General features: G+C 36.5%; 1 protein-coding gene across 5 annotated transcripts in view; it reads right to left on the reverse strand.

The window, feature by feature from the left end:
* The window catches only part of TTC21B (tetratricopeptide repeat domain 21B), a 102,989-nt gene extending 86,269 nt beyond the window's left edge, over positions 1-16,720 (reverse strand). For all 5 annotated transcript variants that reach the window (XM_008585344.1, XM_008585141.1, XM_008585199.1 and 2 more), the window contains exons 1-6: positions 16,658-16,720; positions 12,991-13,120; positions 12,788-12,898; positions 10,470-10,636; positions 8,200-8,322; positions 2,691-2,848 (exon numbers count right to left, since the gene is read on the reverse strand). In XM_008585344.1, coding sequence (XP_008583566.1) covers positions 2,691-2,848; positions 8,200-8,322; positions 10,470-10,636; positions 12,788-12,898; positions 12,991-13,120; positions 16,658-16,678 — 710 coding nt within the window. In that variant the 5' untranslated portion in view covers positions 16,679-16,720. The remainder of the gene's footprint in view (positions 1-2,690; positions 2,849-8,199; positions 8,323-10,469; positions 10,637-12,787; positions 12,899-12,990; positions 13,121-16,657) is intronic.
* Positions 16,721-16,819: the final 99 nt, after the last annotated feature.

Here is a 16,819-nt window from a genome sequence, read left to right on the forward strand (position 1 = left end):
GACACTATGTCTCTCTGATATAAGAACACAGCACCACTTAAGAATTGCCAAATAAATAAATAAATAAATAAATAAATAACTTGAACATGAATCTAACCAAGCCTCTAGATCCAAACACTAATTTACAGTAAATACAGAGGGTACAGCAAGTTATAGTACACCATGACAGACAATCAACAAAATACCAATCTTGGAAAACGCTACAGGACAAAAATACTGGTTTCTTTAATTTAAAAAAAAAAAAGCAAGAAGAAAAAGAGGAGGGACAGACATTGGGAGAAAGACGGAGGAAGGCAGGATGATAGAGGTGAGAAACGGAAGATGGAAAGAAGGAAAGGAGGGAGAGAGAAGGAGGGAAAGAAAGGGGGGCAAGATGAGAAAGGAGGGAATTAGAGAGGAAGGGTGAGAAAAATAGATGAGAGAGAGAATTCCTACGAGAGATGAGTTGGGAATCTATACACTTAAAAGATATAAACCAATCACACACGTGGGCCTTATTTGGATCCTGATTAAAAAACAATTTATAAAAAAAACATATATTAGGTAACCAGAAATCTGAACACTGACTGGATATTTGATAATATCAAAAAACTTTAATTATTTTAGATGTGATGATGATATTGTCATTATGTTGTAGCAAAAAATAATTATCTTATTTTGCTATATATCCTGCAATAGCTACAGATGAGATGATAGAGTTGTGGATTTGCTTCAAAATAGAAACTAAGAGGAGGAAGAAAATGGGGGTTTGGCCATGTGGTGATGTAGTTGGGAGCAGAAAACGGATAAGGGTGCTTCATTATGCTATTCTGTCTGCTTTACATATGTCTGAAATTGTCCATAATAAAAAGGTTTAAAAAATATTACTAGTTACCTTGGGATGTGAAAAGAAGTTTAGGGAACTATTTTTTTTTCCCTCCATTGATATATAAGCAATAAAATGAACAGTTGTTAATGAAAAATCTTAACAGAAATGATAGAAGATGTTAATGAAGATGCTGCCAAGATGTTAGGTCCCAAAATAGCCAATAATATTTTGTCAGACATGGATAAATAATTTATGCTTGCATTCACTTATTCGGAAGGTTCTAAGACTACAAACTTTAATCCATATTTAAGTAAAGCTGACTTCCTGTGTAATTTAAGCTTTCTCTGTACCTTGAAAGTATCCTGCCAAATACTTGCATGAGTTCTATTGAGACATACTGATTTTAAAAACATATTTTTACCACCTATGAAATTTACTTTTTTTGTAATTTCAATAGTGTGTTAGTGACTTGAATTTATTTGTTAGTCAGAAAGTAGTGATTTACAACTCAGGTTTATTCTCAGTCTCACAACTTTAAATGGCATCTATATACCTGTGACTCCAAAATATTTATCTCCAGCCCAGACCTCTGTCTAGAACTCCAGAGTCAGACATTAACTGTCTACTGGTACATCCATCTCTACTTTGATTTCTAATAGGCATCTCAAACTTAATATCTCTTTACTTGCCCCTCAAACCTTCTCATTCTATCGTCTCCCTGTTCTGCTAGACAACTCCATCCTCTAGTACAGGTAGTGTTCAGGAACACGGACTTGGGTACCATAGTGCTCTGGATTTGAATCCTGACCCCACCACTAACTAGCTGTGTGCCTTTGGATAAACTACTTAACCTTTCTATTCCTTAGTCTATTTATGGTCAAAATAGTTACTTATAGTACCTACCTCTTAGGGTTGTCGTTGGGAGAAATAACACTTCCTGTGTGCTAGGCACTGAGTACCTTACAACAGATTGTCATCATCACCATTGCTGTTATTGTAGTTTTTCAGGTGAAAAACCTCGGAATTACCTTCAACTATTCTCTTTCTCTCACCTTCCCGGTCAAAGCACATCCAGATTCCAATCCCTCCATAAAGCACTTCCACCAGAACCATGCTGACCCTGCTGCCAGCACTGCTCTTTCAGATTACAGCAACGGCTCACAAGAGGGTCTCGCTGCTTCTGGCCTTGCTCTTTCCCACAGCAGAGTAATTCTTTTAAAATGTAACTGAGACCATGGCACTCCTCTGCTCGAAACCCTCTAATGACTCCCCACTTCAGTATAAAATCCCAGATCTTTACAATGGCCCACAAGACCTCTCCCGACCTGGCACTGGCTCCCTCCCACCCTCCTCTCCAACCTCACCCCTACTCCTCTCTCTTACTGCTTCCCACTCCTCATATGTGTTCCTGCCTCAGGGTCTGTGCACTTGCTTTTCCCTTTTTCTGGAAAGTCTTCACCCAGATGCCTACATGGCTTCCTCCGTTACCCTTTTCAGGTATTTGCTCAAATGCCACAACACTCCCTATTTCACTTTTCTGCTCGACCTTTTTTTTGTAGCACTTATAACTTTCTAACGTATTACATTATCTACTTATTTGGTCTGCTTAGTATATGGTTCCTCTCACTTGAATATAAGCTTCTTGAGGGCAGGGGTATTTGTCCATTTGCCTAAAAAGACCATCTGTCTTAGAACAGGTATTCAGATATTTATGCACATTAATAAATTCCATTTTTAAAAGCAATATGATTTTAAGTGATTCCTCGATTGTTTGAAAAAATCAAATTAAAGCTTAAGACAAAAAAAATGCACACAGATTTTCCTTTTTCTTCAAAATTATAACCCAGATCCAAAGATATTTGTGTTATGTTTTTTACTTAACCTTTGTGCCGTCTCAATGGTCTGGTCCCAGTCCTGCAAGGCTAGCTGTAATTTCATTTTCTTTACCAAAGCGGGAAGGAAGCTTGGAAAGTTCACAATTATCTGGTTCACAGTCTCCAGGGCACCTGAATAATTTTGGTGCATCTCAAGGCATTGTGCCTAATGGGAGAAAAAAATTGACACCAAACTGTGATCTTACATATCAAGGTTCTCATAAGCTGGAATAGGTAGAATACTAGTATTTAATATTTTCTGACTTTTCATTAAGGAATAATTATCCTTTATAATGAGAAAAAACAAAATAAGTTTTTATCAAAACTTTTTAAAGTCAGAGAATAAAAAATATTTTACATAAAAAATTTTCTTTTATAATCCACTTTTAGTAGCTGATAAATACGATTACAGAATAAAATTTTAAAAAATATTTTAAAAAACAACATAAAGACTGGTTGTATTTAGAATAGAAAAATTACCTTTTTAAAAAGAAATATTTCCTGGGGATTTTAGAGATTTTGTATCTTTTTTAAAAAATTACTTTCAGGTTAAATATTATTTTAAAGCACAAACAAAATAAAGTTCAAACAACTCCCTCTACCTAAACATTTTCACTTCTAGTTACTATCTTAAGAAAATAATTGGATCCATATTTTGGCTATTGTTAATAGAGCCGCAGTCAACATGGGAGTGCAGGTATCCCTTCGACATGATGATTTCCATTCCTTTGGGTATATACCCAGAAGTGGGATTCCTTGATCATATGGCAGTTCTATCTGTAGTTTCTGAGGAACCTCCATACTGTTTTCCATAATGACTGCACTAATTTACAGTCCCACCAACAGTGTACAAGGGTTCTCTTTTCTCTGCATCCTCACCAGCATTTGTTATTCTCAGTCTTTTTAATAATGGCCAGTCTAACTGAGGTGAGATGCCATCTCAATGTGGTTTTGATTTGTATTTCCCTGATGATTAGTGATGTTGAGCATTTTTTCATGTACCTGTGGGCCATCTGTATGTCTTCCTTTGAAAAATGTCTATTCAGCCCCTTTGCCCACTTTTCAATTGGATTATTTATTTATTTTTTTTTTACTGTGAAGTTGTTTGAGTTCCTTATATATTCTGGATATTAATCCCTTGTCGGATATGTAGTTTAGAAATAGTTTCTCCCATTCTGTAGGTTGTCTTTCCACTCTGTTGATTGTTTCCTTTGCTGTGCAAAAGCTTTTTAGTTTGATATAATCCCATCTGTTTATTTTTTCTTTTGTTGCCTGTGCTTTTGGGGTTTTATTCATAAAGTCTTTGCCCAGTCCTACTTCCTGGAGTGTTTCCCCTATGTTTTCTTTTGGGGTTTTATTCATAAAGTCTTTGCCCAGTCCTACTTCCTGGAGTGTTTCCCCTATGTTTTCTTTTAGTAATTTTATGGTTTTGGGTCTTATATTTAAGTCTTTAATCCATTTTGAGTTGATTTTGGTAAATGGTGAGAGATACAGGCCAGTTTCATTCTTCTGCATATGGATGCCCAATTTTCCCAGCACCATTTATTGAAGAGGTAGTCTCTTCCCCAATGTATATTCTTGTTGCCTATGTCAAAGATCAGTTGGCTGTAAGTATGTGGATTGATTCCAGGTTTTCTATTCTGTTCCATTGGTCTGAGTATCTGCTTTTATGCCAGTACCATGCTGTTTTGGTTACTATAGCTTTGTAATATAATTTGAAGTTGGGTAGTGTTATGCCTCTGGCTTTACCTCTTTTGCTTGGGATTGCTTTGGCTATTAAGGGTCTTTTGTTGTTCCATATGAATGTTAGGACTGTTTTTTTCTATTTCTGTGAATAATGTCATTGGTATTTTGATGGGGATTGCATTGAATCTATAGGTTGCTTAGGGTAGTATGGAGATTTTCACAATGTTAATTCTTCCAATCCAAGAGCACGGAATGTCTTTCCACCTTTTTGTGTCCTCTTTAATTTATTTCAGTAGAGTTTTGTAGTTCTCACTGTAGATATCTCTCACCTCCTTGGTTAAATTGATTCCTAGGTATTTTAATTTTGGTGACTATTGTAAATGATTTTACTTTCTTGATTTCTTTTTGTGCTAGTTCATTATTGGAGTATAAAAACGCTACTGGTTTTGGGGTGTTGATTTTGTACCCCGCAACATTATTGAAATTGTTAATCAGCTCTAAGAGTTTTTTGGTAGGGTCTTTATGTTTTTCTATAGATGACTGGATCACAGATGACTGGATAAGGAAAGTGTGGTATATATACACAATGGAATACTACTCAGCCATAAAAAAGAATGAAACATGGAGCAACAAAACATGGAGCACAAAGCAGCAACATGGATGAGTGTGGAGAAAATTATGTTAAGTGAAATAAGCCAGACACAAAAAGAAATACTACATGGAAGGAAGGAAGGAAGGAGGGAAGGAGGGAGGGAGGGAGGGAGAGAGGGAGAGAGAGAAAAGAAAAGATAAATGAAAGAAAGAAGGAAACGATCACAATAATACATTAAACTTTCAGAAGGAGAGAACAAACCTAAGGATACTAGAGATTGGGGAATGGAGGGGGTTGGAGCATGATTGGTTGAGCATGATTGGTTGAGCAAGGGGCATGAAAAATAATTATGATTTGTAAAAATGAATATACTCATAATAAAAGAATAAAAAAAGAAAATAATTGGAGAAGATCACAAGGAAACATGTAGGTGTTATTTGTGATAGAATTTTTTGTTTATAATAAAAAAATTAAAATAACCCCAAATGTCCACAGAAGAGTAACTAAATTATAGTATATCAATTCAATAAAACTTTAGGTAGTCATTAGAAGTAATTATGCAAATACGTAGCTCTCTATTTACTAAAATGATTAAATGTCATATATAATAGTTTAACTTGTTATTTACAGTGGTGATACTTATTTTCTCATTCAAATATTAATATAACTTCTGAATTTTTAAAAATAATGTCCATGTATTACTTTTACAGTCAGAAAAAATAAAGCTAGAAATACAGTTAGTAAATTAGAAACAGATAATGAAGCACACTTATCACTTATCAGGAATAAATTTAGTCCTAGTGTATCTCAGTTAAAAATGAGCATTCAATCTAAATAGATCTGTAGTAAAACTGCGATACCTGAAATCAGTTTGAGATTATACTCCCATATAATTAAAGGAAAGTATGAGAACCACCCAAAGATGCCACTATGTCAGAACAAATTAGTATTTAAGTTTCTAAATAATAGACAATTGTAAAGAGATTAATGTAGATATTTTTAAAAATTACATTTGTCCTTAGAATCTACCTAAACAGCTGGTATTGCAAAACAAAACACATGCTAACTTATGTGTGTCCACAACAAATACTCTTTCTTAGACCTCCCAGGCGAATGCAAAGTACCATATTAAACTAAACTAAGTTTGCTATGTATTCGGTTCACATCATTCCTAGCTGGGATTAGACTAACACAGTCCCTCTGCTGAATTAGCTGAAAAAAAAGTACATAATTGGAACAGGTATACTACAGTTTGAATGCTTTTGTCCCCTCCAAAACTCATGTTAAAACTTAATCCCCAATGTAACAGTGTTGAGAGGTGGGGCCTAATGGAAGGTGCTTAGGTCATGAGGGCTCTGCCCTTATTAATAGGTTAATACCACTATAAAAAGGGCTTGTGACAGTTTGCTCTCTTCTACTCTTCTGCCATGTGAAGAACAGCATTCCTCCCCCACTCCAGAGGATGCAGCATTTAAGGCACCATGTTGGAAGCAGAGAAAGGGCCCTTACCAGACACCAAACCTGCTGGTGCCTTGATCCTGAACTTCTTAACCTTCAGAATGGTGAGAAATAAATTTCGGTTCTTTATAAATTACCCAGTCTCAGGTATTCTGGTTTAGCAGCATAAAATGGACTAAAACAGTGTCGTATCAGAAAAAAAAATTTACACCAATCTTGAGTATTGGAAGAAAAAGGTAAATCCCTACCAGGTAGGGATTAGAGTGATGTGGGAACATTAACGATAGCCAAAATACTAATCCTCTTCTCTTTTTCTTTTTTATCTTCCCAAATAATTGCTTACCTAATAAACTGTTTTTCCTGGGCTGGCTGGTTAGCTTAGTTGGTTAGAGCACGGTGTTGTAAACTGTTTTTCCTAACATATCAATTTCATTTCTTTTTGCCGAATCAAAAATTTGAAAAAAAAAAAAAAATGCATTTAGAAGTCATCAGTGGAGATTGAAGAAAGGGTCTAAGTTAAATATTTCCACCCACAGATGATTTCTAGACTCTTTCAATTGCTCATCCCTCACAATGTTAAGTCAGATCATGTTATTTCTCTGTTCAAAACTTTTCACTGCCAATCTATCTGACTCAAAGTAAAAGTCAAAGGCCTTACAGAATTGGCTCACCTGTCCTCTCTCCCGTGCTCACCAACCCCCACACCCACCTTCCTCCCTCCAGCCTTCATGTCTACTCTCTGTACTCATTCCACTTTGGCCTCCTGGCCTCCTTGCTATGCCCTGATCATGCCTTAAGGTATGTGAATAGACACACAATAAATGTCTGTTGAGGAAAGAATGTGATAAAATTTTGTGGATTCAAGCAGGATGCCTAAGAACTAATTGCCTCGGGGAAAGGTATTATGATTTGATGCTGACATCTTGCTCCTAAGTAAAGAATCTGTGTAAGTTCCTGAAATTGTTGATGTACCAATTAATGTATAACATACTGATTTTAAGTGAAACAGTGAGCTGTTTTTTTTTTTTTGTTTTTTTTTTTGTCTTTTTCCATGTCCGGCAAAGGATCGCAACCCTCAGTGTCGCCCCCGTACCGGACCGGGACCGGCAACGGGATCGCAACCCTCGGTGTTGCCCCCGCGCCTCGCTCAGCCAGTGAGCGGGAACCGGTCTGTATGTGGGATCCGAACCCTCGGCGGGAGCGCCGCCGCGCTTCCCAAGCGGCGCACTAGCGCAGTGCGCCACCGGGCCGGCCCCGAGTGAGCTGTTTTTGAGAGTAGCTGAGGCATGAAGTTCACTGACAGTTCTGCAGGTAGACATTTCTAGCCCATATGTTGTAACCTGTAGCCAATAATTATAACTTTTGTATTTTACCCACCAATGAAAATGGGATATTCCAGTATGAGGAGTCCCCAAACTTTCCCATAAAATCTTTCCAGCCTGTAATTGACTTTGGAGCACTTCCCAACTCTGTTGGCTTGTGTTTCCCAAGTCAATGCTCAAGCTTGGCTTTCAGTAAAGCTTTATGAAACGATTTCCATCTTGACAGCTTTGATTTAGGTCCATAGAATGCATGAACCAACAACAACAAGGAACTTGGTAGAGAATACATTTCTCCAGTTTACTGTTCAGTGTTCTACAGAAACGTAAGTCCCTCTTACAGTTGAGAGTTGACGACAGTAACATAAAAATTATAGTCTTTTTTTGAGCTACTTAGTTTTGTTGAGTTTCAATTATGAATAAATTTTGAAACATGATTTATTCACCCTAACTACAACTCACCTTACCCAGCAGAGCAAAAATATCATTTCCATCTTGTAATCCCTCTTCAAAATACTTTAATGCCTTTTTAGTATAAGGTTCTTTTCCTCTTGTAATATCAAACCACGCTCTCAAAACCTGTCCCTGTAAAATAAATAATTCTAATCATACTTCCATTATTTTTCAGAAATGAAAGAAATGTTGATGAAAGAGCTAACTTCAATGTCTTTTTAAAGTAATTAATAACAAAAAGGACTCTATAAAATAATGTTATGAACAAAAAAATTCTGTGCAGTAAAATTGCTTTTGAGCCAGTCTAGAGTCTTGGGGACTATATTATGAATTTCAGCCTTTAAGATCATTATTGGGCTAAATATTAGTAGTAAGAAGCTTGTCAAATACCCCATCAATGCTAAAACCAATATTCTTCTCTGATAAAGTTTCTTCTCTGAAACTTTGCTAGTAAATTATTATTAATAATTGTTAAACAGGTAATTCAATATATAAATAAAGATATGTTGCCTATTTGTGGGCAATCAGACCAAATGAAGTAAGGAAGAAAAACAGGAAGATGTCTTGCTTCACATATATTAAAGATTCAGATAATCTGGCAACTATCTTTTTAACCTCTGTGTCTAGTTCATTGAGTTTCAAATGAAAGGAAAAATGGACTGAGAAATTAAAAACTGAAGAAGTCATGGACATCTACCTTTATAAATGTGGGTGGACCAATGGGTTAGGATATGTAGGATTGGAAAGAACATGGAAACTGATGGTTTATTTCTCTTTTTAAGGTCAAATAAAAAATTAAGAAATATGCTGTTCTATTAAAAGAGGTCTAGGTGAATTCATAAATTTATAAACCTTTAACTAATATTAATATTTACCTCCCAGTATTTCCAGCCTGTAACATACTGGAAATACCTACTATTTCACCTGAAAATACAGATAAGAATCTTAACCAATGTCACTTCCACTCACTAGATCAGTGTCATCTTAATGGTTTCAACTACTGTCACTGTATGGATGATTTCCGACCTATATTTCTAGACCAAAATCTCTTCTAAATTTTTCTCTTCTTTTCCAAATACTCATCTGCCATCTCCACCTCAGTTCTGCCAGCACCTGAGATATAGCATGCCCTAAGACAAATCACCTCCTTCCAGAACTAGCATCTCATCCTGACGTGTTTTCTGTTCATGTTAACTCCTGAATTATTGAGGCTTAAAACCTCAGACATCCCTGAGATATAACACTTCACTATCTTTCCCCAACTATTTATTTTCAGTTGATAAGTCCTATGGGTATTTAATATTGCTCAAATGTGTACTCACTGTGCAATATTTTGAGAATAGTTCATCAAAACTTTTTCCCAGAAAGTACCACTTTTTTTTCCCTGCATTCTAGTTTTTCCCCATGCCATTTCATCCTACGAACTACTGTTAAATAAATTTAGATTTGCACTCCCCTCATTAAAAACCTTCAATGGCCTCTCAATGCCTATCAAATAGATATAAATATTTGTATCTAGAAGTCAAGATCCTTCAATTTGTTCCAATCTGCCTCTCTAAGCTTTTCTTCCACCCTCTTCATTTATGTGTGCTGTGTTCCCATCAAATGTGAGGTTCTCACTGCACCCAGAATCAACATGTCTCATTTCTATCTACTACTTGCCCCCTAGGAGTATCTAATTCCCTTTTCCATAATCTTTCATGTTTTAGCTCAAATGCTACTTCCTTCATTCCCCTAACATTTATAGATGTGGTCTCTCCTGAACTTAAAATATTGTGTAGCACAAAGTAAGCATGAAATTAATGTTAGCTTCAATTTTCTTGTGCATTTCAATCACATCTCTCTCCTATCATAGATAATTTTTCTCACAATCTTAGCTGTATGTGTTCTATGCCATTACTTGATGATTCATTCTGAAAGTAAAGCATAGGTATTCTTTAAGTGCATATTATTAACAACACAAGCAATGGTCCCTTGTATCTAAAGCTGTTCAATAAGGAGAGAGAGAAGGAAGTAAAGCGATAAGGAGGGAATGAGAGAGGAGGAAAAAGCAAAGAGAAAAAGTGAGGGAAGGAATCAGGATCTTTTCAAGAGTTAATAGCATAAAAATAAACAACCTTAGGGAATGCTTATTTTATCATATAATAAAATATTAAAACAAGGCTATTATTTATAAAGTGAGAATAGAGTAGACAATAACAAAGAACTAAAGAGGCTATTGAATATATAAATAAATTAAGCTTCCTTTAATATTATTTCAAAATAAGAAAAACAGCTACCTCTTTACTACCATTTGATATTCTGATCATTCTGTCAATATATTCTCTTGCTTTCTCATGGCGACCAATATGCCATAAAAATAGGCCTGCATGGTATAAAGCTTTATGTCCAGCTCCTTTACGTTGCTCCTTCACTCTGGCATCTGATTCCAGAATAGCTTCTCTGTCTGGGAGGGGAAAACAACATTAAATGAAAATTAAACTTAGATCAACAGTTTATAATAGGTCAGGTGATTAATAGGGCAAAGAATTTAGTTCTTCTCTCTATATTAGCACTGTCTAATAGAAATAAAATTCAAGCCACATATGTAATTTAAAATTTTTTAGTAGCCCCATCAAAGAAGTAAAAAGAAACAAGTAAAATTAATTTTAATAACATTCATTTAACCAAATATATCCAAAATATTATTTCAATACATAATTAATATAATAACAAAAGACTTGGCATTCTTTTTCTTATAAAATCTTTGAAATTTGGTGTGTATTTTACACTTACAGCACATCTGAATTAAGATGCTAAATTTTCTTCAGACATACTTGATTTGTAGGTAGATTTCATAAAATTTGTAGCTAAAAAGCAGATACATATACTCAAGTTATTCCAAGCACAAATTTTCTAATAACTGAATCAAGTATCACTTTTAAATTTAAAAAGTATAACTTTTCAGCCAGATTTCCATCACATCCCTAATGGGGCATCAGTTAGCTGGGGATTATCTGCACAAAGTTGATTGTTGCCAGGTCTCTATTTGTCTTTTTATAATTATGGCCTATACAACATTCAGAAAGAATGTACGCTAACAATCTAGGCCTTTCCTAGGCAATATATACAGACATCTAGGTCCCTACTAAATCTCAAGTCCATTTGGTATCATCTACTGTGGAAAACAGATGTCTCTAAATAATATTTCTGTCTCCATCTTTTCAGCATCCTGGAAATCACATTTCCCAACAGAATCAATAGTGCTGGGAACAACCAATTAAATGAAAACTTGCTTGTAGAAAGAAAATATTTTTTACTAATTTCTTTCCTTTAGGCTTATTGACTACAGTTCTCCTATGTAAATTCTCTGCTCCAGCTAAACACATGCCCACTGGAACACAGAGAAAGGGGATCTGTAGAAGATCGTAAGCCTGAACCACTTCCAAGTATTTGCCCATCCATTTCCTGTCTGGCCAACACTCTTCATATTCAAATTCCACCTATCCTTCAAAGACCAGATTAAGTCCTGATCTCTCACAAAGCCTTCCCAGCTTACTCCTATGGATTAATAGTACATACCAATTTCAATTAATTATGGATTCACTGGTTTCTCTTTTTTAAAAATCATTTTATTTAATAGTAACATTGGAATTTACTCATTGTAAATTTTGTTTTTTCAACTAGATTATAAACTGATGTCATGGATCACTTAATACAATTTTTTTGTATCTTCTAATTGTATATGACATCCTCCCTTGCAGAAAGAAAGCACATAATTGTTAATTTGTTTACTTTAAATAACTTTTTATTGATTTGTGCCTGTGTGGAATGAAGGAGGTATGTGATACTTTGCTTAAAAGTTCTTTTCTGACATTTAAAAAACTACTCTATGACATTTGTTTACTGTCTAATTATTTGAAACAGGATCTATATTTACAATCCTATTAGTTATTGCTGAATATACATATATATATATTTCAGAATATCCTATAATTTGGATATTCTTCTGCTTCAGCAGTAAGTAACACTATACGCTAAGACAGTTCACACAACTTTAATTGCTGGCTTATGCATAAGGATCCTTCTATAATCTAGTCAAATTTCTCAAACTGTTAATGGATAAAATTTACTGAATATCTTCCAAGAGCTAGCCCCCATGGGGGATGTAAAGGCCTTCAAGAAGCTTAATATATAGAAAAGATAAACTGCATATAGCTTTATACAGTACTTGCACATAACAAGTTGTAAAGTTGGCTGTTGCAGAGCAATTTATGTATATACCTGTTTCTTTGGCTGCCCTTTTCTTGTATAACAATTGATGATAACATTCACCTTTAAGTTAACTCAATCCTTATGTGCAAATAGAACCTCTTCCATAGAATAGAAGAAATATGAAAGTAGTATAGGACATGTTTCTTGTGCTTGATGAATTTCTAATCTGGTCAAGAAGATAAAACTTATACGATATATATATATATATATATATATATATATAGTAGTACCTATAGACAATATGTAATACAGTATGATCAGACTGAATGTTATGGTAACTGAGAAAAATCAAAATAAATAGAATAGGATAAATTCTCCTAAGCATTGTACTTAAATACTATACCTGGATTAGGACTCATTTTATGGGCGTATATCAGTGCAATTAGAGAACAAAGTGACACATCTTGTTTATTTTTAAGAGCCTCAAATTCTCGAAGAGCTTCTTGAATCTTACCTGAAAATCAAGATTATGACGTGAGAAAAACTGTTCTTAGCACAAAGCAAGAATTTTAAACTTATGGAACATGTTTAATAATTAGCACATACCTTCCATTAATGTACCATAGGCATGATAAAACCTGAAGACTGGGTCACTGCCATACCTCTTAATTCCTTCACTGGCAACAAGTAACACATGATGGAAATATCTCTCTTGACAATAGTAATTAATCAATGTCTAAAAGGAAATAATGACTAAATGTTAAAAGAGATTTTGGTATTCTGAAATACTTTAAGCAGCAGGTATTAATCTGAAATCTGGAATAATCTAAAGCTTAGGTAATGTGATTTTTTTTCTTAAGTTCATTAAAACAGTATTAAAGGTGAGTGCTACTCAATACTGAAGACTTAAAAACAGAATGAACACAAAACTATTGAAATAATTCAATGTTTTCTAATAATTTCAATCATTTTTCCTAAACTTTTTGTTAACAGTACTGCAATCAAGCTATTTACACCTCTTTTCTTTTTTCCACATTTTCTTAAAGGTTTTAGAAAACAGGAAAACAATCAAACAACAGGAATAAAAATAACAGGAAAAAAAAAAAAAAAAAAGACAAGAGGCTTCCATTGCCAGACCATAGGTTTCTTTAAATAAAAAATCTTTTTAAATAGCTATTTTGTTATTATAGCATTACCAAGTAATGATAAATTAAACTCAGCAATTTACGTCAAATGTTATCTTACTTGTTTTCTATGTGAGTTCTACAAAAAATAATCATCAGTAAAATAAACTTTTTCAATGGAAATGACTTTAAGTCCTTTTCTCAAAATTATATTATTACAATTTGTAAGACAGAAAACTGCTGTCAGGAGACACTAAGTTCTGATTAAATGGACCTGTGCTTTACACCATTTTTCTCAGGATCATATCTAAGGCTTGACTGCTGACTCAATTAAGGAGGGAAGCCACACTTTCACCACAACTATGACACAGATGATTCACCTCCAGAAACCAGTTTGGGCCATCCCATACCTACCTACTGTGACTCTCCGGCTGGTTCAGCAGGAATAAGAAATATGGATGAAGTGCTGATTGACAGGACTGAAATACAAAGATGCCTAGACAGCTCTGTTTCACAGTTTATTGTTTCTGGAGTGCTACAGTCCATGTCCTCTAGATCAGTTAGGCAAATGTTCTCTGTAACTTTTACTCTGCTTCCCGCCTTGTGGTTACTACTCTTTATTCCCCTTCTTAGTCACGTTTCTTGAAAGTGTGGTCCACATCCCATCTCCCAGACCTCTCAAAGCACATCTCAATAAACTGCAGCCACTCTCTAAGGTTGCAAATGATCCCTTGTTGGCCAAAACCAAGGACACTTTTAATACTATCTTACTTGACTTCTGTCTAGCATTTAGTATCACTCAGCACCAAAAATCCTCCTGAAAAGCAGTGGCATGGTACCATAAAAAGGACATGGATTCAAAGGTGAAAGACCTGGTCTCAAGTCTTTGGTCCACTTTACAGTGCCTCAGTTTGCTCATCTGTAAAATGCTGTTAGTTGTTAGTAAAGCAAATTTATAAGTCGTTATGAGGATTAATTAAGAAATCATAGGGTAAAATTCCTATTCTTGGGGGAAAAAAAATAAAGTTCCTCCAAACTCTATATGTTTGATGAAATAAAAAACAACCTATCCAGCCAAGACCTCCCATCTAAGCTTCAGATTCAGACATACAGGCTTTCCATTTGCCACCTCCCACTCAAGCCAGAAATTGAGTCATGGAATCCTCCCTTCCCACTTGCTCAGTCCCCCTGAGTCTAACAGTCATTAGGTTCTTCTATTTCTCTAGTCTACCTCTCCATACCTATTTCCTCTGCCTTAGTTCAGGTTAGGTTGTTTAGTTCAACAAAGTCCCTGTCCCAGAAAAGTTTCCATTTTTTCAGGTGAGACTGTAATCTAAAGACTAGCTGAAATACAATGTAGTAAATGTAAGAAAAGAGTTTATAATCTGCTTTGGGAATGTAGGATAACAACATTTAGACAGCCTTGTTAACTGAGGGTGGGGTGGGGGAGGAAGGAAGGGTAAAATTAAGGAAAAGATTCTTGGGGAGGATTTCAGAGCTGACTCTTGAATTGCAAACCCCTCACTCTTCCTTCACACACACACCCTTCCTATTTGTTTTCATGATTCTAACGAAGGTATAGGAGTTGCATGCCAGGCAGAGGAACTGCAACAACACACAAATAAGAAATAAGCAGTGGCACGTGGGGATGACAGTGATGATGGAGAGGGCTAAAAGCCATTCCATGTTCTAGAGCTGGGGGTTGGCAAACTACAGCCTGTGGGCCATATCTGGTGGGCCGTGCTGCCTGTTTTTGTACGGCCAATGAGCTAAGAATGGTTCTTATATTTCAAATAGCTGGAAAAAAAAAAGAGGAAAAATATTTCACAATGTGAAAATTATATGAAAGCCAAATTTCAGTGTTCATAAATAAAGATTTATTGCTACACAACCATGCTCATTTGTTTAAGTATTGTCCATGGCTGGTTTCAAGCTACACTGCAGCATAGATGTGACAGAGACCCTATGGCCCACAAAACCTAAAATATGTACTATCTGGCCCCTAAGGGAAGTGCTATTCCTTGTTCATGGTGCTTAAAAAAGACAGAAAGTACTGGATGATGAGATTAGACAGGATGGTAGGGTCAAGAACAGTCTCATCTTAAAGACTTAAACTTGATGAGGAGCCACATGTAAGACAGAAGAATAATGTAAAAACTCAGGCCAAAAAACAAGACACGAGCACTCCCTAACCTCCTGCACTGCCAACTGTCCTTCATCCACGACCACCATCTCGCAGGGTACACATTTTATTCATCTTATTGTCTGACACTTCCTCCTCAAATGCAAGCTCCAAGATTGAAAGGTTTTTTCTTAGTTTTATTATTGCACATCTGCAGTGCTTAGAATGCTGCCAGATACACAGGAGGCATTCAATAAACATTTGTTGAATGCATTAAGGTTTTTCTCCAGCATCAGACTAAGATCTGTGAAGGCAGGGACTGTTAAGTTCTGCTCATCAGTATTTCCAGCTTCTAATGGATATACTTTGAGCCCTCCATAAATATTTGTTGAACGAGTAAATCAGTGAACAAATGAATAAAGACCATCATCTGAAAAGGAAACATCTTTTATTTTCAAGTCTCTTGTCTCTGTTTTATATCATCATTTAAGTGGACGGTGATAAAGCACATGCTGAATGAATTGATTAGTGACAAACAGAGAACACCATCACCCTAAAATCAAAGACTCCTCCACTTCTAAGCCTCGTGTCTTTAACTGGTTTCCTATAGTCTATCCGTGCTCCTTCTGCTGCCCAGTGGAAGAGCTGACTCTAGTTTGTTGTAGGTACTTAAACATCGCACCTGGAGACGCAGTGTCATAGGCTACTCGAGCCTTCTAGGAAACACGATGCAAAAGTAAAAATAAACACAACAAACAAGGTGGGGACGAGCTCTCTAACGGCAACTCAAAAAGCAGTGCGTCGGGAGGGCTGGCCCGGACCTCAAGATTCCAAAGTGGGGCCCACGGAGGCCGACCAGGTGATGTAAGCTACGGGCCCACCCTGCCAGGCTGGCGGCAGCCTACGAGCCGGGGCAGCGAAGGCACAAAGGGCAGTACGGCCTCCCGAAGGCCACCGAGCTCTCTCCACGCCCCCCAGCCCACCGCCCCCCATCAAAGCAACCCGCGTCCGGCCCCCGCCTGGTCACCTTCAGCTCCTCCGAGTCCATGGCTGCCCCCAGGCCGAGCTGCAGGGCTGCAGGGGTCCGGACGGCGCGGGTCGCAGACCAGCGGAAGAGCCAGGGGCTCAGGGCCCCGCCGAGGCCCCAACCCCACTCGGGCTCCGGGCCGCGGCGGGGAGGGCGGGGAGG

Source organism: Galeopterus variegatus, unplaced genomic scaffold (genome assembly GCF_000696425.1).
Source record: "Galeopterus variegatus unplaced genomic scaffold, G_variegatus-3.0.2 Scaffold9, whole genome shotgun sequence".
Taxonomy (NCBI): Eukaryota; Metazoa; Chordata; class Mammalia; order Dermoptera; family Cynocephalidae; genus Galeopterus; species Galeopterus variegatus.